The 21,282-nt window shown below is 39.3% G+C and overlaps 1 protein-coding gene across 3 annotated transcripts in view; it reads left to right on the forward strand.

Moving 5' to 3' along the window:
* Positions 1-21,282, forward strand: part of VPS13D (vacuolar protein sorting 13 homolog D) — a gene marked incomplete at its 5' end in the record, with an annotated part of 242,440 nt that overhangs the window by 98,702 nt on the left and 122,456 nt on the right. For all 3 annotated transcript variants that reach the window (XM_079697300.1, XM_079697301.1, XM_079697302.1), the window contains 9 exons: positions 1,571-1,818; positions 3,711-3,902; positions 4,217-4,343; positions 5,856-5,998; positions 8,990-9,120; positions 9,589-9,764; positions 14,348-14,471; positions 15,270-15,505; positions 19,035-19,143. In XM_079697300.1, coding sequence (XP_079553426.1) covers positions 1,571-1,818; positions 3,711-3,902; positions 4,217-4,343; positions 5,856-5,998; positions 8,990-9,120; positions 9,589-9,764; positions 14,348-14,471; positions 15,270-15,505; positions 19,035-19,143 — 1,486 coding nt within the window. The remainder of the gene's footprint in view (positions 1-1,570; positions 1,819-3,710; positions 3,903-4,216; positions 4,344-5,855; positions 5,999-8,989; positions 9,121-9,588; positions 9,765-14,347; positions 14,472-15,269; positions 15,506-19,034; positions 19,144-21,282) is intronic.

The following is a 21,282-nucleotide window of genomic DNA, read 5'->3' on the forward strand; positions in this document are numbered from 1 at the left end:
AGAGAAAAAGAAAATAAGTATGGAAATCAATGAAGTAGAAAACAAACAATAGGAAAAATCAACAATGTCAAAACTGGCTTTTTGAAAGGATTCATAGATTTGACAAACCTCTAATAAGACCAATCATGATGAAAAGCGAGAAAACACAAATTAGCATATAAGGAGTGAAAAATGGAGAATTATTACAGATCCTACAGATATTAAAAGGATTAAAAGGAGATGTATGAACAATTTTATACAAATAAGTTCCACACCGGAATGACAAATTTCTTGAAAAACACAGATTACCTAAAGTAACACAAAGAAGAAACAAAAATTCCAAATGGCCCAATATCTATTAAAGAAATTTAATTTATAATAAAATACCTTCACACAAAGAACATTCTAGGACCATATAACTTCATTAGTGAATTCTACCAGATGTTTAAGGAGAAAATCATACCAGCTCTTTGCAGACGCTTTCAGAAAGTAGGGGAGGAGGGAATAGTTCTGACTCATTTTATGGGGCCAGCATATCCCTGATACCAAAACTGATACAATTATTATAAAAAAAAAAAAGAAAGCTACAAACCAGTATTCCCCCATGAAGAGATGCAAAAATTCTTAACAAAATACTACCAAATAGCTTCCAGCAAGTGTGGTTTATCCCAGTTAAGATTAGCTTAACATTTGAAAATTAATAAATTTTTTTTAAAAAAGCATGAGACCTAACAAATTTATCAAGATTTCCGGATTCAAGATCAACCTATAGAAATCAATAATTATATGCTTATATTCTAGCCATGAACAATTGAAAAATGTGATTTAAAAACACCATTTACAATAGCACCAAAAAATTTTAATTATTCAGGAATCAGTCTAAGGAATGATGTATCAGTCTTTTACCCTAAAAATTACAAAACCTTGCTGAGTGATATTAAAGAAAACCTAATAACTAAGTGGAAAGATATAACCACATTCACGGATTGGAAGACTCAAGTATTGTTAGGATTTCCATTCTCGCTAAATTGATCTGGAGATACAACCCAATTGGTTATCAACAGGATAATGAATTTTTACAAAATGGTATATTCACACATTGGCATATGAAATACTGATGCATACAACAACATGGCTGAATGTTGTTGAAACTTAATGTTATGCAAAAAAAACCCAGACACAAAGAGTTGTACATATTGTATTATTCCATTTATATGCAGTTCAAGAACAGGCACAACTAATTTATAATGATAAATCAGAAAGTGGTTGCTTGAATGATGGGAGAGGATATTGATTGGAAAGGGATATGAGGGAACTTTCTGGAGTGAGAGAAATATTCTGTAATTGGTTTTGGGTGATGGTTATAGAGGTGTCTATAATTGTCAAAATTCATCAGACAGAACATTTAAAATCTGTACGTTTTATTGTCATTTGATGATGCCTTAGTGAATGTGTTTGGATTGAAAACTGCAAATATCTTACTAAATTATTGCACCATTTTAATGTTATCCTGTCTCATATTTAGCTAAGGAGAAAAAAATTCAAGCTCTTCATTCAAGCTGATGATTTTTACACCATTTTGTCGTCATAGGTTTTGTGTGGCCATAAAGAAAGAGAATTATCCAGATTATATGCCCTCCAACATATTTTCTGACAGTGCAAAACAGATTTTCAGACAGCCTGGGCATACCATATATCTCCTGCCGACAGTGGTAATCTGCAACTTGCTACCTTGTGAACTTGATTTTTACGTTAAAGGAATGCTCATTAATGGGACACTGAAACCTGGCAAGGAGGTGGCTCTCCACACAGCTGATACCTCCCAGAACATTGAACTGGGTAAAGATTTAGTCAAATAATTATCTGTAATAATTCTGTGAATGTGTCAGTGGATGTTTTGTGACTATTTGGGAAAATTTTAGAGAAATTGTAGCACATATAATACCTCAATAAGCCAGCTCAAAGGATTTATGCAGTTAAAAAAAGAAAAACAAAACTTCTAATACAGAAAATCATCGAAACAAAAAACCCGAACAAAACTAAAAGATTTACAGAGCACGCACTCAACACAGCCTTTTTTTTTTTTTTTAATAAATTTATTTATTTATATTTTTGGCTGCATTGGGTCTTCGCTGCTGCGCACGTGGGCTTTCTCTAGTTATGGCGACCGGGGGCCACTCCTCGTTGCGGTGTGTGGGCTTCTCATTGCGGTGGCCTCTCCCGCGGCAGAGCACAGGATCTAGGTACACAGTCTTCAGTAGCTGTGGCATGAGAGCTCAGTAGTTGTGGCTTGTGGGCTCCAGAGCTCAGGCTGAGCAGTTGTGGCGCACAGGCCCAGTTGCTTCACGGCATGTGGGATCCTCTTGGTCCAGGGCTCAAACCCTTGTCCCCTGCGTTGGCAGGTGGATTCTTAACCACTGCGCCACCAGGGAAGCCCCAACACAGCCTTTTTTCTTATGTTGCTCACTTGATGTGTGAGTAAAGGAAGTCATTTCATCTTTTCAAACCGTGCTTTTTACCAGCTGTAGAATGAGCAAAATCATATGTCTCTTCTTTTTTCACAAAAGGGAAAAACGTTAGGTAAGCACGTACTGTGTACTTCAGGCAGTATGTCAAATACCTTCATATACTTGATCTTATATAATCCTTACAGCAATAGTTATTTGTCCCATTTTACTGATGAAGACATTGAGGTTTGGAATAGTTAATGGATCAAGTAATTTCATTTGTAGGGATGAATGAAGTCAAGGGAGAGGGTTATTATCATATTTGTAGCACTTGTAGCAACATGGTACTTCTGGATTTGGGACAGGAAGTAAGTTTCTTTAAGGCTGTTGTAGACATGTTGAAATAATAAGGACTTAGATATTTACCTTTTCACAGTTTTGTGATTTCATAATATCATCTCATTTGATCTTCACAACAATGGATGTTTCAGGCAGAGGGACAGCTGTTTTCCCCATTTTACTGATGAGGATCCTGAAACTCACTGAACTTCAGCAATGTGTCCCCCAGTGATAAGCTTACATTTTTGAATATGTAAATCCTTGAGCTTAATTTAGAAAAGAAAAATAGTGCAATTCTAGTTGTCTGTTTTAAAGAAAATAGGTCTTTGTTCTGACATTTATTATTTCTTCAACAAATATTTATTGAGCCCCTGTATGGAATGGAAATGTCCTCCCCCCACCCCCCTCATCACTGCCTGCACACCAAGTGCTCCTTATCTTCACACTCGTGCTCTCTGTGGATCGTCACTTTTACTAAGAAGCCCGAGAAGTAGATACTGTTATTATCCCCATTTGGCAGATGGACACAGCGAGGTTAAATGGCTTGCCACACATCACGCAGCTGTGAGGACAGACTGGGAATTTGAAGCCAGTCAGGGAGGCTGCAGAAAACCTTAACTCTTACTCTCTACTTGCCTTTACTGGGTTTCAGGCACCCAGCTGAAGGCCTGATGTATAGTAAACTCTTAATACCAGAGCTGTTATTGATAACCTTTGGGTACTTTCATTCTTCGAATTATTATGCAGTTCAGACTCCCTAGTGTGACTTCTAGACCATATTTATTCTCACCCCAGCTAAAGGAAGGTGGCCATTCTCATGAGATTTTTGCCAGTTGAATATGTGGTTATTGATTTTTCCAGAGCAATCCAATTCAGTTTGGCTGTGGACTGTTTTGACAAACTAAAGTGAGAACTCTGAAAGACAATAGCTTGTATCTTCTTTAGGGGTGTCATTGGAAAATTTTCCACTCTGTAAAGAATTGCTTATTCCACCTGGAACCCAAAACTACATGGTAAGAATGAGGCTCTACGACATCAACCGGCGGCAGCTGAACCTCACCATCCGGATCGTGTGTCGAGCAGAAGGATCTTTAAAGATCTTCATTTCGGCTCCGTATTGGTTGATTAACAAAACAGGTATGTACAGAGGATGCTCGAGTAGGCCTTTGGAGCTGGTCGTGGGAATTCAGATTTATCTGCTCAGCTAACTAAATGGAGCCAATGCAAACAGATTACCTCAACAGTGTAAGCTGCTAAACCTTTCCTGTTTCCATAAGAAGTGCTTCATCATGGTCAAGACTGGCCTTTTGGACAACGACTGAGCAAGCCCACTAAATAAATTCAGTTTTCACCATCTTCCCCCTTGATGATTTTTTTTTCCTTTTAGTATTTGTATGTGTCTTGGGTACACCGGCTGGGATTGATAGAAACTTTCCCCCTCCTTCCTAAAGGGCTCCCACTGATCTTCAGACAGGACAATGCAAGAATGGATGCTGCAGGCCAGTTTGAGGAGCATGAGCTGGCCCGGAGCCTGAGCCCTCTCTTGTTCTGCTACGCTGACAAAGAGCAGCCAAGCCTGTGAGTGCAGTCATCTCCGGGAAGGGGAAGTAAGCTCCCAGGGAAGGGAGAAATTAGCAAAGGCTCTAGTAGATCCGTGTAAGTAGAAATATACTGCAGATAACAATCCTGACTTGGCAGGGGAACAGAACCATGACTTAATGGGATTTTTTCAGATCTAATTTCTGTGTTACTCGATATTGAAAATAAACCATTTGGTTGGTTTATAATGAAAGCCAGTTTTATTTTCCATGTATTGAAGTAGTTCTATTCATAACTCTGCTGATGGAGAGAGACCCACACGTTCTCTTCTCTGCACGGTTTCTCTCCCCTGGAAGCTCTCAGAGCAGGCAGAGGAGCTGACTTCAGAGGGGAGATGGATGGCCCTTTGGTAGAGCCTCCACCCTGTTAATCCAGTCCAGGTCGTTCTGTGTAAGGTTTTGAAATCCATCTCTTTTTCTGTTGAAATAAAATGTGCCATTTCAAGATCTCAAAGCACTCGTTGCATGTAGAGCATTAATTCACGTTTGTTCTCGGTTTTGGCATTCTGCTTTTTACAGGGGTCTTCTGATTTAGAGCCTTAATCCAAAAATACTGAAGTGTATCTGATACTGCTAATATTCCATACCCCGTTATCTGTAGAAATGTGCTGCAAACTTACAGGAGGGCTTAGGGAGTAGCACATGCCAGGGGATACAGATGCATCTACCAGGGAGGGCTGGACTCTGGGCTGCTGCTGGAGTCTGGAGAGGATTGACCAGGGTGCTGGCCACATAAGAGACACAAACGGCCACTTGATGTGGTCGGCATCCAGGACTTGACGTTTGAAACACAGTTTGTTTTATGTACGGAATTCACAGTCCCCAAAGCATTTCCACATAGACTATCTCATTTGATTCTCCCAACATTTCAGTAGATCAGGCAGCACAGGGAATCTTATTTTGTTTTTAGATGAGGAAACTGAGGCTCAGAAAGAGTTACCCGCCCAAGGTTGCATTACTTGTTAGTGGTAGAGCTGGAACATACATTCAGGAATTATGTTTCCAGGATCCGTGACAGGATGCTGACCAACTAAAATGGTGCTTTGCTGTTAGAATAGTACCAGGCCCTTGAAAGAATGTACCACTAGCTGCATCTTCTGTATATACTTCTCTCGTACGTTCAGGGTATTTCGCGAACCATTGAAACGCCGGAGTCAGGAAAGTATCAGTTTGCTTTGAATCTTTGTTTTTCAGATACTGTAGCATTTTCCTCCTGTCTTATGCTCACAGAATCATAATGTTTTCTCCTAAAGCATTTAGTTGTGGAGGTCAGTACATTTTTACACATTATTGAACTGTGGCTATCTCTAAGATAGAGTTTTGACCACTGATTAATTGCCTTTCTGTGTTTGGGAATCACATGAGAATGTGGAAGAGTCAGTATTAGAGTTCTAATTTTGGCTGATAGCCACAGCAGTGCTTCCTGATTAGAACAGGTAGATAAGACTTTCTTATGGATGAATGTATACATCTTTGCTCTTCTGCTCCACAGCTGCACGATGAGAATCGGAAGGGGGATTCATCCTGAAGGCCTGCCGGGCTGGTGTCAGGGCTTCTCACTGGATGGTGGTAGTGGCGTCCGAGCTTTGAGAGTCATCCAGCAAGGAAACCGCCCAGGGCTGATCTATAACATTGGTGGGTTATATTTGGGGCAGTGGGAGAATAGGAACCATGGGCCAATGACTTCAGGCTTGGAGGGATAAGTTGGCCATACATTTTGGCTTCGCTGCAAGTGCTGATTTTCTCATTTGGCATTGGGTCAGGTATCTGTTCTCTAAATGCTAGATTGATATCAACACAGATCTATTCTCCTAGGGATCTAAGGAACCACCTGAACACTGCCCTTTTGAGGTCTGAGGCTCTGTTTAATTTCAGACTCACCTGTGTCAGGAGAGTATCAGTTTGGCTTGAATCCTTGTTTTTCATGGGAATAATAGGAACACTTAGAATGCTCTTTATCCTCCAAGCATTTCCCACGCATTCATTAAAACTTGCAAACCCTAAGAGGGTAAGAAGCATTGTTCTACTTGAAACTGAAGCAGAGAGAGGTTAAGTGACTTGTCCAGATAAAGGGGAAGTCTGTTAGAAGTAGGATTACAACTGGGGTGTCCACATTTGAGGCAAAAAATGTAATAAAATGCACTTGGTGGTTATGGTAATTAGAAGCCCCTAACTAGCTTAGCTTCTGCACGTGGCGGGTGGCGAGGGAAGGGGAGGATGCTGTACCTGTATGCCTCGTGGCCACCCGGAGCACGCAAAAGATTTTCCAAAGGGTTAAGACAAACTTGATTTAAATGTGTCTCAGGTTTAAAATGTTAGCAGTGCATCTTTCCTTTCATATATAATTTCCAAGGATCTCAAAGCACGGTTTAGTATTGAATGTTGGGAAACCATTGAACTCTCTGGGAAGGTGGAAATGTTCTGTTTTGTACTGTCCAATAAGGAGGCACTAGCCACGCGTGGCTGCTGAGCACTTGAGAGTACATTACTAAACAATGTGGTGAGTGTGACAAAGAAATTGAATTTCTCATTTCATTTTAGTTAGTATAAGTGATCATGTATGACTAGTGGCTACTGTTTTGGACAGTGTCCATGTAAAGAGTCGTGTTATAAAAGGAAAAATTGAGATGGTGTCATTTAGCTGTTTACCTTGAATCCCATGGAGTCAGTGATATGTTTAAGTGTTTGAAGGTTTATTAGTAGAAGACTCTCTTCCAAGTAGAGTTAGGTTTTTGTTTTTTTAAACATGAATTTGCATGTATGCTCCCTTGACATGGAAGCTGTCTACTTTAAAGTTGACATTAAGACTTTCAATAGAAGAAATAAAGTTTATCTGAGCCTCCAGCTGAGGATAATTTTCTTTACTTTTTCCTCACATTTTTTTGCTCCACCTCTTGAATAGGCAAAGGCTGCTTCATACAGAGTTTCAGTGATTTTGTTTCTGTGATTTGCTCAGCCTTTCAACTATTTTTGAGACTTAAATTAAAGGAACACCAGTACAAGTGAATTAGGGAGTTAACAGATCAGAACATTTCTAATTGGAATTACGTTGGAACATCCAGGACACCTAGTTGTCATATCCTAAGGTCTCTTCTCTGTTTATGGTCTCTTGATACTTGTTGACTACTGGTAGGGTCCTTGTATATGTCCCATCACGATGTGAGCAAGGACTCCTGAGGCAGGCTGCCTGGGTTTAAATCCAGCTATGCCACCTACTGGCTGCGTGACCCAGGGCAAGTTACCCAGCTTTCCCTGCCTTAGTTTCCTCATCTGCAAAAATGAAGGAATGAAAATACCTAACTCATAAGAGGTTGTTACGAGAATTAAATGTTGAGCCTTTGGTGGAGGGTGTAGCATGTTTTAAGAATTCAATAGCTTATTATTTTATTATTTTTACCATAAACATTTTTATCATTTTATAACCAGTGCTCAGCCCAATGCCTTGAATATAGTTGCTTTATTCATTGTCTGAATGAATTAATTAATTCATCCACTGAGTTTCGTATTTTTAAAAGTTGTTAGCAGAGTTTCTAAGAATATAGTGCTATTTCATTTTTCTTTCTTTCTTTGGAACCTGGTGTTTTGAGATTTCCTTTTGATTGACTATGTCTTTTTTTCCTTGCTATGTGTTTTGTTTGCCTTTTTTTTTCTCCAGTACCTAGTAGGTACTGAAAACATTTATTTTATGAAGGAATAAATTCTATAGTATCTAGCATTATGTTTGAGCTGGATTCTTGGGCAGTGGGCTTAAAGAAAATACTAGAAGAGTCAGTTGAGTTCAGGGCAGTTGCAGAAGCCTGTTAAATAATATGAAATTTCTATGATATGCTGTAAAAGGTGCAAGTTCCCTAGGAGGAAATTTTGTGTCCCATGTGTAAGCAGAAATGTATCACATAAACTGTCTTAGTTGTTTTTTTTTTAATAAATTTGTTTATTTTATTTATTTATTTTTGGCTGTGTTGGGTCTTAATCGCTGCGCACGGGCTTTCTCTAGTTGCTGTGAACGGGGGCTACTCTTCGTTGCGGCAGGCAGGCTTCTCATTGCAGTGGCTTCTCTTGTTGCAGAGCACGGGCTGTAGGCGCACAGGCTTCAGTAGTTGTGGCACGTGGGCTCAGTAGTTGTGGCTCGCAGGCTCTAGAGCGTGGGCTCAGTAGTTGTGGCTCACAGGCTCTAGAGCGCAGGCTCAGTAGTTGTGGCGCACAGGCTTAGTTGCTCCACGGCATGTGGGATCTTCCCGGACCAGGGCTTGAACCTGTGTCCCCTATATTGGCAGGCGGATTCTTAGCCACTGCACCACCAGGGAAGTCCCTGCTTAGTTTTATAAATGGAAACCAAACTGAACACCTATGTGTTTTAGTTGTTGTTATAGTTGTACATACTTTATGAAGAAGCTAGGAATTACGGGGACATTGATGTTGCCATGGAGACTTTTTAAGGCCTAAATGGGAATAAAGTATAATACTTTGAGTGCTGTTGCTGTTTTCATTCCATTCTTAGGAGGCTTGACAGACTCTCTGGGTGCTACAATTGTTTTTTCAGAGAAATTGTGAAGCTATTTAATTTTTTTAGACCACAATTTTTTTTCCTTCTGATTAACTCATGAAACTGGTTCTTGTTATTTGTAGGTATTGATGTCAAGAAAGGCCGAGGCCGATATATCGACACCTGTATGGTAATCTTCGCTCCCCGTTACCTGTTAGATAATAAATCATCTCACAAGCTTGCATTTGCACAGAGGGAATTTGCCAGGGGACAGGTAAGCAGCTTGCTTTTGAAGAGTAACTAGTGTTTATCTAATAGCACAGTGAGTTTTAATGTCAGGGCTTATCTCCCCATCAACACTAAGTTTTTTTTGTTGTTTTTGTTTTTTGTTTTTTTGCGGTACGCGGGCCTCTCACTGTTGTGGCCTCTCCCATTGCGGAGCACAGGCTCCGGACACGCAGGCTCAGCGGCCACGGCTCACGGGCCCAGCCGCTCCGCGGCATGTGGGATCTTCCCGGACCGGGGCACGAACCCGTATCCCCTGCATCGGCAGGCGGACTCTCAACCACTGCGCCACCAGGGAAGCCCAACACTAAGTTTTTTGATGTGAATAATCATTTTGTGCCTTTGGTATCCTAAATAGCTCCTGGTAGAGGGCAAGGCTCAGGGTAGATAGATACTCAGTAAGCATTTACGTCTTGACTTGGCTTTCGACTAAAGCCAATGATCCTGTGTGTTTTAGGGAACAGCCAATCCTGAAGGTTACATTTCCACCCTTCCTGGTTCCAGTGTGGTGTTCCATTGGCCTCGGAATGACTACGATCAGCTGTTATGTGTCCGATTGATGGATGTTCCCAATTGTATTTGGTCTGGAGGCTTTGAAGTCAACAAGAATAATTCCTTCCATATCAACATGAGGTAAGTTCTGAGACTATATTTAGACAAAAAGTAGCCTCATTTGAGGTGCAGTAATGTAAATAGTAAGCTGTAAATACCATATAAATTTCAAATATTTATAAAGCTGTAAATAGTAATAAATAGTAAGACTACTCTTCATGAAATGCACACATATGTTTCTGGCTCAAAGGTCATAAAACTGCAAAGACCAGGCAAGGAGGAGTGAACATTTTGATGCAGTGAGTTAAAGGGAACATTGACAGTTTTGACCATTGTGCAGTTGCTGTCGTCTGAGGTCACATGTTCAGGGGGTAGTACTGATCTCACTGTTGCCCACAACTCTGTCAGCATTTAGATGGCAGCTTTGATTATAAATGTTTTTGTCTATTCTTGCACATTGTACAAACTCTTCTCTCATTTGATGCGGTTTCAGTAAATCACCTGGCCTTCTTTGCCCAACCCAGTGACCCTCAGGTCCTTGTTAAGAAAAATCAACAAAATTCAGTCTCAAGTAGTACAGGATGACTGCTTTCTTTTTCTGCTTTCATCCATTGCTTAAAAAAAAATGTATTAAACTTTTAAAATTGTGGTAAAATACACATACCATATGAGAAAGATAGCAGCATAAAGATCCAGAGATTATTTTGTGGGCCTCAGGCACATAATATAAAATTTACTATCTTCACCATTTTTAATTTCACTAGTGTTAAGTACATTCATGTTGTGCAAACAATCTTCTAAACTCTTTTCCTCTTGCAAAATGGAAACTCTGTACCCATTAAACTACTGCTCCTCTTTTTCCCTTTCTTAACCCCGGCAACCACTGTTTTCCTTTCTGTATGAATTTGACTACTCTAGGTACCTCAGATAAGTGAAATCATACAATATTTGTCTTTTTATGAGTGGCTTATTTCACTTAGCATAATGTCCTTAAGGTTCGTCCATGTTGTAACGTGTCAGAACTTCCTTTTTTTTTTTTTTTTTTTTTTGGTGATAGTTTATTACATTTTATTTCACTCTAGTGCAGTGAAATTATATATATTCAAGTATAGTTGATTTACAATGTTGTGTTAATTTCCGCTGTACAGCATGGTGATTCAGTTACACATATATATACATTCTTTTTCATATTCTTTTCCATTAAGGTTTATCACAGGATATTGAATATAGTTCCCTGTGCTATACAGTAGGACCATTTTTACATTCACCATTTACATTTCACCATTTTACATTCCTGCCAGTAGCACACAAAGGTTTCAATTTCTCCATATCCTCACCAACACTTGTTATTTTTTGCCTTTCTGATAGTGATGGGTGTGAGGTGGTATCTCATGGTTTTGATTCTCATTTCCCTAATGATTAGTGACGTTGAACTTCTTTTCATGTGCTCGTTGGACATTTGTACATCTTTTTGGGAGACATGTCTATTCAACTCCTTTGCCCATTTTCGAATTATTTTTGTTGTTGTTGAGTTGTAGGAGTCCTTTATGTATTCTGAATACTAACCCCTTATGAGATACATAATTTGCATATATTTTCTCCCATTCCATACATTGCCTTTTCACTCTGTTGATTGTGTTCTGTGATTTACAGTTTTTAATTTCAATGTAGTCCAACTTACCTATTTTAACTTTTGTTGCCTGTGCTTTTGGTGTCGTATCCAAGAAATCATTGCCAAATCCAGTGTTACAAAGCTTTCCCCCCTGTGTTTTCTTCTGAGAATTTTATAGTTTTAGCTCTTACATGTAGGTCTTTGATCCATTTTGAGTTAATGTTTGTATTTAGTGTAAGGTAAGGGTCCAACTTCATTCTTTTGTTTGTGGATATCCAGTTTTCCCAACACCATTTGTTGCAAAGACTTTCCTTTCCCCATGATATCGTCTTGACACCCTTGTCAAAACTTGGTTGACCCTATATGTGAGGGTTTATTTCTGGGCTCTCTATTCTATTCATTCATATTCTATCTTTATGCCGATATCACACATTTTTTTAAATTACAGTAGTTTTGTAATAAGTCTTGAAGTTAGGAAGTGTGAGACTTCCATCTTTGTTCTTTTTCAAGACTATTTTGGCTATTTGGAGTCCCTTGAGATTCCATCTGAATTTTACTATTTCTGGGGGAAAAAGAACACTTGGAATTTTGATGGGGGTTTATTAGATCTGTAGATCCACTTTGGGTAGCATTGACATCTTGACAATACTAAGTCTTCTAATCCATGAACATGGGATGACTTTCTATTTATTTCTGTCCTCTTTAATTTTTTTCATCAAATGCTTTTTGAAGCTAAAGACACTGAAATCAGTGCTATTTCAACACATTTAGAAACAGTGTTTAATCGTTTATACCTTATGGTTAGTTCTCTACGGAGAACACTATTGTAAGGGAACAGAAAAATGGCTAAATGAATAATAGATGATCCAAAATAGTATTTATATTTGACTTAAAAATGCATTATCTGAGGTTTTTCTTTGTTTCTGTTTTGGTTGATGATGTGCCTTTCTTAATTATCCTTTGCCCTGGCCCCCCTTATTAGAGTTAATTGCTTCTGGCATAGTGGTTTTCCAGCTATGTTCCTAGGGGCCACTGGGGTCTAAGGAGATGACTTTACAGGTCAAGGGAGCAAAGTGGGCAGGGCTCCAATGTCCTCATCCCTACTTCAACCAGAACTCCTATCTGGTAGTATCATATGTTCCCCACAACAGCGGTCCCCAACCTTTTTGGCACCAGGGACCAGTTTCGTCAAAGACAGTTTTTCCACGGACGGTGGGGTGGGGGGATGGTTCAGGTGGTAATGCGAGCGATGGGGAGCGGCAGCAGATGAAGCTTCGCTCGCTTGCCCACCGCTCACCTCCTGCCGTGCAGCCCCATCCACCGAGGACCAGGGGTTGGGGACCCCTGCCCCACAAGATTTCGTGGTGGGCGCGGGCAGGGGAAGGTGAGGAATTCTGCAGCTGAAACCACCATTGGTTTATATACTGCCTTGGTGGAGGCAGCCCAGATCTGTTGTGTGGTGTGAAGCCAATTCAGAATTAAACAAAAAAGTTACTCATCATTACTTAAAAAAAGAATAAAAGGAAGTAAAAGGTGTGGAGGGTGGAGAGAAGGATGGCTTGTGTACCTTTGTTAATCCTTTTGAAATAGTTTCAGTGTGTGGCCCTAAACTACTGAGCAGGGACCTGGGACAGCTGTTTCCTTCCTTTACTTTCCCCACATTTTCATTTTGAAACAGTTTAAACCCACAGAAAACTTACAAGAGTAGTACAAAGGCACCCCTCTTTTACCTAGATTTCCTGCATTTCAACATTTGGTCTGTTCTTGTTCTCTCTCCACACGTGCACACATACACTTTTTTTCCCAAACCATTTGAAAGTAATGTGAAGTCGTCATGATACTTCAGCCATAAAAACTTTATTACCTATCATTACACACTGAAGAAATTTAATATTGATTATGTTTTTAAATAAATAGTCCTCTAAAATGTCCTTCATAGCAACCCTCCTCCCCAGATCTAGGATCCAGTGAAGGATCATGCATTTTATTTGGCTGGTATATCTCATCTCCTTTAATCTAGAATAGTCATAGTCTCACTTTTCCCTTTTTGTCTTTATTGACGTTGACATTTTTGGAGTCCAAGCCTGTGTCTGGTAGAATGTTTTATTTTCTGGATTTTTCTGATGGTTTTTTTATATAAATTTGGGCCAAAAAAGAAAAAAGAAAAATTTGGGCCAGACATTTTTGGTAAGAATACTACTTATGCGGTGGTACGTGTTTCCCACTGCATCACATCCGGAGGCCTGTGACGTCTGTTGTCCTATTATTGATGTTGCTAAATTCGATCATCATTTGGTTTAGATGGTGTCCACCAGGTCTCTGTATTGTGAAGTTACCTTTTCTTGTTTGTAAACAGGACTAGTCCATTGGGGGGATAATTTGAGATTGTGTGTATGTTCTGTTTCCCCAAAACCTTTCACTCAGTGGTTTGATGGTTCTTACCTGAATCAGTTATTACATTGGTGGTTGCAAAATGGTGATTTTCTGGCTCTCTCATTTCTTCTACATTTATTAACTGATATTCTTCCCTAAGGAAGAGCTTTCTTTCCATTCTCTCCAGTGGTTTATCTGTATTTAAGCACACACACACACACACACACACACACACAACACCCACATAAATTATGATCACATACTGGTACCTCCATTCCACAGGATTCTTCCTCACCTTCCCTCATCCTACAATGCAAACCCTGTTTATCAATAACATCAATATATTAGTTTGAACCATGTGAAATTCCTCTTTTCTAGGTCAAAAGTAGTCTAATATTAACAATTTTATGTAGTTCAACCAATATTTACTCATTTGCTGCACTGACGCTAGGACCCAAAACAAACCCTAAGTAAAATTTATAGATCTCATACAGTTATGGCGTGCTGTTCAAAGTTACTTGAATGAATTCTTTTTTACTGTGTGATTATACTGTCCATTTCTACTTTTTTAATGTGATCAGAGAGCACGCAATGGTGATCATGAGACGTATGAGGGGAATGTGAACTGGAACTCGTTCCCTCCATTTTATGCAGCCTCTTTTGTTTCCTTTTGCTGCAGAGACACCCTGGGAAAATGCTTCTTCCTGCGTGTGGAAATTACTCTTCGAGGAGCTACCTATAGGATCTCCTTTAGTGATACAGATCAGTTACCCCCTCCTTTCCGAATTGACAACTTTTCTAAGGTATCAAGGGGAGTTGAGAGCCAGTTTGGCTGTTTCATATGCGGGAAAGTGGAATATGTACTACCCTTAAGATAATGATGAAGTACATTTTAAACTTGGGTTCAAAAGAAGCTATACAGGATCTTAGAAATCTTACCACTGGGAGGTGGTTTCTGCTGGTTATTTTGATTGCTGGGCAGCCTTGTCCAGAAGTGACTTCTCAGTCCTCAGAACTTACTTTGACTAGATAGTTTGGTTGGCATGGTGCCCTCTGTAGAAATTTCCGTATAAACAGAGAGAGAGGAGGAATCAGAATCAGATTGACAAATGCCCAGTAGAATGGGCGGGCATTCCTACTGTTGCTTAGTTACAGTGAGCTCTTTTATGAGTCTTCCAAGTAAAGCCAAGATGGAAATCATTAGATTCTATTTTAAATTATGCCTTACATCTTAAAATATGTGACTTTCCATAGCTGAACTCCAAAATTTTTGTTCAAAGTGTATCCCAGGGGGTTGAGGGTAGACTAGATGCCATTGAAAGGACAGAGAAGCTTCCTCTAGGTATTTGGTGTGGCAGAGCTTCTCAAAACCCTTTACCCAACAGGCTGTGGCCCATGTCTAATTGGTGGGCTTTTTGCAATTTTGAAGATGATTAGAAAGGCATTTGAAGAGGCCAGATGATGAGCCTCACTTGCGGTTTATATGCTGTGTAGGATTCATTTGGGAAGGATCTGGGACTTAAACCTAGGAGGCACTGATCACTTTCCAGTACCACCGCTCTGACTGAAAGTCCTCTTTATCCTCTCCGCCGTTACTGTAGGTCCCAGTTGTCTTCACTCAGCATGGCGTTGCTGAACCCAGGCTCCGAACTGAAGTGAAGCCCATGACTTCCTTGGATTATGCCTGGGACGAACCCACCCTGCCACCTTTTATCACTCTAACTGTTAAAGGGGCAGGTTCCTCTGAGATCAACTGCAACATGAATGATTTCCAGGATAACCGACAGCTTTATTATGAAAATTTCATTTACATTGCTGCTACACATACGTTCTCTGGGTAATTCTGAGTTAAATTACTGTTGGTAAAGCAGAAAAGTCTAATTATTAACCAGTTTTAAATTTTAAGCAGTTCTCAGGAGGCTAAGGGATGAACGAAGATTCCTTCCATTCTTTACCAAATCCTAGGCTCAGGCTCTATCTTGAGAGGAGTTTAGTCTAAACCCTTGTCTTCTGGCTAGAGTAAAATTTATCCAAAAAGGCAAGACTCTTCTCTTTTTAATAATCTATCCCCAATAATCCATTCTAGTATCTCACAACTCCCTTAAGGCATTGTTATTATAATGTCTTAAATTTCTCTTGCTTTAAACTTCTTGCCATTTTTTGTTTTACCTCTTTCCTCATGTGAAACTGACTAATCTTCATCCATAATTATTCACGTCACCATTCTGACTCTCCTCTTCCATTGAGAATTCTGATTAAGCAGACACTTAAAGGTCATTTTTAATAGTCACCTAAAGGCAAGCAGAAGAGTTTAACTTGACAGTAATTTCAGTTGCCTTAGAATTATAATCTTCACTGTTGTCTGACTAGTTAGTTGTATTTAGAAAGAAAAGTCAGGCGAGCAATAGTGGGCTTATTCTAATTCTGTTAGATTGGTACAGAGATAGGTACGTAGAGATTCAAAATGTTAGGCTTTCAAAAGTAGTCATTCCACCAACACATAAATGTAGTTTGTTTCTGTGCTGGTTACAGGGCCAATTTTAAAGTTGAAGAAACTGGGAAGATAGCCTAATCTTTAGCATTCCAAATATAAGTCACCTGGTGAACAGGGCATTTAAAGTCATATTTCTTTGCAAAATGTTCTGAATAATTCTGCTCATGAAATATTTGTGTGTGTGCCTGAGGCCCACAAAGTCATCTCTGAGTCCGTGCAGTGTCTCTCTCAGCTACCTAGACTCCAGATTTCCCTCATAATGAATTGAATAGGCATCTTTGCTTAGAATAGCCCTTCTTTTCCTTGTTTATCACAGTTCTCTTTTGATAATGATGGTGCTGAGATGCTTATCTTGTTTTAATTAAGTCAATCATGTGTGTTTCTTTCTTTTTAAAGATTATGGCACTCAACAGTGTGACATGCTTAAGGTTTTAGTGCCTGAAAAACCAGTCCTTAATCTGGTTGCTATTCATGTTTTTCTCTTTACTTTCTTATGTTAAATTCCAGTAGTTACTAAGCTGTTTAACTGAAGAATCCTAATGGAGAATTACGAGTTTAATGGGTTGAACAGATATGGATAGAGAAAAAGAGAAGTTCCTGGGAATCTTAGTGTGCTAAGGGGTTGAACCCTATTTTGAAGTGCAGTAGATCCTACTTCTTCGCATTTTTGGTGAGAACTAATGATGAGGAAGGAGACTAGTTTTGTTTTGTTTTATTTTAAATTGAGGTGAAGTTCATATACCATAAAATTAACCATTTTAAAGTGATCACTTCAATGGCATTTAGTGTATTTGTGATATTGTACAACCACCACCTCTATCTAGTTCCAAAATGTTTTCATCACCCCAAACCCATTAAGTAGTGACTCCCCCATTAAACCTCTTCTCCTAGCCCCTGGAAACCACCCATCTACTTTCTGTCTCTCAGGATTTACCTATTTCAGATATTTCACATAAATTATCATAAAATATGTGACCTTTTGTGTCTGGCTTCTTTCACTTAGCATAATGTTTTCAAGGTTCATCCACACTGTAGCATGTATCACTGTTTCATTCCTGTTATGGCTGAGTAATATTCCATTGTGTGTCTGTACCACATTTTGTTTGTCCGTTCTTCCTTTGATGGACATTTGTGTTGTCTCTACCTTTTGGCTGTTGTGAACAATGCTATCAGCATGCCCATACATGTACATGTTTAAGTACTTGTTTTTAATTCTTTTGCATATATATCTATGAGTGGAATTGCTGGGTTCTATGGTAATTCTATGTTTACCTTTTTTTTTTTTTTGCGGTACGCAGGCCTCTCACTGTTGTGGCCTCTCCCATTGAGGAGCACAGGCTCCAGACGCGCAGGCTCAGCGGCCATGGCTCACGGTCCCAGCCGCTCCGCGGCATGTGGGATCTTCCCAGACCGGGGCACGAACCTGTGTCCCCTGCATTGGCAGGGGGATTCTTAACCACTGCGCCACCAGGGAAGCCCTGTTTTCCACTTTTTTTTTGATTGTAGTAATTCTACTGAATAGGTAATATTATCTCATTGCAGTTTTTTTTTTTTTTTTTTTTTTTTTTTGCGGTACGCGGGCCTCTCACTGCTGTGGCCTCTCCTGTTGCGGAGCACAGGCTCCGAACACGCAGGTTCAGCGGCCATGGCTCATGGGCCCAGCCGCTCCGCGGCATGTGGGATCTTCCCGGGCCGGGGCACGAACTCTTGTCCCCTGCATCGGCAGGCGGACTCTCAACCACTGCACCACCAGGGAAGCCCCTCATTGCAGTTTTGATTTGCATTTCCATAATAATTAATGATATTGAAGATCTTATCATGTGCTAATTCCAATTTGTGTATCTTTTTTGTTTGTTTGTTTTTTGACCATGTTGCATAGCTCGCGGGATCTTAGTTCCCCAACCAGGTATTGAACCCGGGCTGCCCCGGCCACAGCGTTGAAAGCAGTGGCTCCTAACCACTGGACTGCCAAGGAATTCCCTATTTGTATACCTTTGGGGAAATGTCTATTCAAATCCTTAGCCCATTTTTAAATTAGATTTTTTTGCCTTTTTGAATTTTAAGGCTCCTTATATAATATGGATACAAATCCCATATCAGATACATGATTTGCAAATATCTTCTCCCATTCCGTGGATTGTCTTTTTACTTTCTTGGTAATGTCTTTTGGAAGGACAGATGTTTTTAATGTTGTTGAAGTCAAAATTTTTTTGGTCACTTGTGCTTTTGATATGAAAACTGGTTTTTAACTCGGAATTTTTCAGTCCCTTTTTTGATGATAGAGATTAGTGGAAACAGGAGGATAATCTAAATAAAATCTCATTGAAACACCCTGAAGTGTAGTTAGGCTGCAGCATTCCATAGAGCTTAGTATTCTTAAGCCATAGAGAAACACAACAAGGTGGAATTGGAGGAAGGTGATTATGAACCCTTTGTTTTCTTTTCATCCTAAAGGGACTTCTGATTTCTTGCTAAGACATGGGGATGCAATAATTCTGATCATCTTCCTGGCAAACAGTAGAACTAATTCTTGGACCCTTGGAATGTCTGGATTAGTTTTTGTTTTTTTGTCTCTAAAGATATATAGGCATCCTTTTATGTCTGAATTTTAAGCCACTGAAATTATCAGGAGAGGGGAAATGTCAGAGTATGTCTTCTGACAAATGAATCTTTGAACTGTGCAGGAAAACAGCACAACCTTGATCTTTCTGCAGCTTGAGTCAGGCTTTTTCTTCTATGATTAAAGAAGAATTATCTTCTTTATGGTGGAGGTTTAGCCATTTGCTTATGAGTACATGAATGCACATGTGAGTCCACGTGTATACGTGTGTGTGTGTGTGTATTATGATTGTTACTGTTTTTTCAATTCTAGTTTACAGGAGGGGACAGGACGGCCTGTGGCTTCCAACAGAGCCATTACCTGTGCAGAGCTCGTCTTGGATGTCTCACCAAAGACACAGAGAGTCATTTTAAAGAAGAAGGTAAGAGAGCTTAGAACTTGGAGTTTAGAAGAAAAGATTTTTAGCCCTGGAAGGGACAGGGGCCACCTGGTCCACCCCCTCGTTTTGCAGACGAGCAAGCAGAGACCTAGGCCCGTGCTCAGATGGAACTTGGGCGTCCTGACTGCTCCAGTTGCTGTTCTCCCCACTGTCCCGTGACGCCTGCTCTAGGGATTCCAAGCCCTTCTCATCTTTGATACCTTTTCGAAGAACTTAATTCTTGAATTTATTTTTTTCAAATTTGTGATTTGTCGTTTTCATTACTCTTTTTCTGTTGTAACACTCCCCTAATCTACTTTTCCCTAAACTCAGTGGAAAAATGATCACACTGACAGGTTTTTCCCTTTTTATGCCAACATTCTTTTCAAGTTAGTTTATGAAATGATTATGCTAATAGACCCAGATATTGAGAGAAAGAGTAAAGTTTGACCAGAAATATTGTGACTGACAGAAAGACTGGTACTAAATAGTTCAGACTTCAAAATGAATGTTGTTTGAGAACACAGAGGTGCAGAAATCACTTTAAGAGGAGGAAGATCACCAGCTATAATTATTTGAAACCATTTACCTGAGGGGTGTGTTCTGGAAAATTTTGCATAATATAAATCATATAATCCAAAAACAACCCTGACAGAGGTTGTGTGTTTCCAACCTAAGTGGCCCTAATGCTGACAGAGGATGCCCTTTAATCAACTAAAGTGCTATCATGTGTGACAGTAATGTAGGTGGTTTATGACTCATTTGGCTTTGAGGTTGTACAACTCTTACTGCATTTTTAATGGGGGATAGATTCAAATTATTTCAGATTTTGCACATCAAATGAAACTTTAATACCTGTGTTTCTAATTCAGTTTTATATTTTTAACAGCTTTATTGAGATACAATTCATATACCGTACAAATCACCCATTTAAAATATACAATTCAGTGGGTTTTAATATATCCACAGTAGGTACTGCTCTAACCACACTCAATTTTAGAACATTTTCATCACCTCAAGAAAGAACCCTGTATCCTTTAGCTATCACCCCCGCATTCTCCTTACTTCCCAGCCCTAAGCAGTCATTAATCTACTTTCTGTCACTGTAGACGCCCCTGTTCTGGACTTCTGTCAATATACGAGTGGTCTTTAATGAAGGGCTTCTTTCAGTTAACCTAATGTTTTCAAGGTTCATCCATCTATCAATCAACCAGTACTTCTACATGTGTTTTTATATCATACCAGTTGAAAGTCACATAATTCAAATTTGCTTAAAATGTTATCACATTCTTTTATATAAGACTGTGTTTATGTGTTAGATACATTTTAGAAATAAGATTTGGGAATGGTGATGAGTAAAGAGACCATGAGATGTAGTAATTGAAAGTAAACAATTTTCTAGACTTCATTGAACATTTTGAAAAAGGAAATTTTGAAAGGCAATAATCTAAAAATAAAAGAGTCTGACAGAAATCAAGGAATTGGGAAAAAAATAGAAGAGCCCTTGGAAATGATGCAGATGTTCAAGTTGATGAGGATGTTAGAGTGAATGAAAACTAACTCAAGAGAAAGATGATTTATCAAGTGGAGGATGATCACCAGGTGTGATCAGCAAAACACTAGTAATAAATATACATGGGATTTCCAAGGGCTAGGTGTCTGTTAAGTAGACAAAAACAGATTTTTTAAAATTAAGTAGCAAAAAATACTTTAAATAAAATTTTATAATTTACACACTTTCACAGTTGTCATCTCACTTGATGTGGATGAAAACCGGTAAATGGGAGGGAAGGTGATGAGTGAATTACGTTGACATCTAAAACTAGGCAATGTTCTTTGAATTGGCACTGGGAAATGGACCTATGTGCTTGAATTAGAAACCAAGAGTAGAAGGTTGACCTCTTAGGTTTTTGTTTGTTTGTTTTTTTGGGATTTTTTTTTACTTTCTGTTTTGAAAGAATCTCAGATTTACAGAAAAGTTGGGAGAAATTCTGATTTGTCCTGTTGCTGGTGATGTTAACGTTAGCACTTGCTTAAGGTGGTGTCTGCCAGCCTTCTCCACTGTGGAGGAAGTTTTTCTTTTCCCTTGTATTTAGTAAATATTTTGTGGAGAGGTGCTTTGAGACTCTGTAAATATCCTGT

This window comes from Hyperoodon ampullatus (assembly GCF_949752795.1).
Source record: "Hyperoodon ampullatus genome assembly, chromosome: 2".
In the NCBI taxonomy this organism is placed as follows: Eukaryota; Metazoa; Chordata; class Mammalia; order Artiodactyla; family Ziphiidae; genus Hyperoodon; species Hyperoodon ampullatus.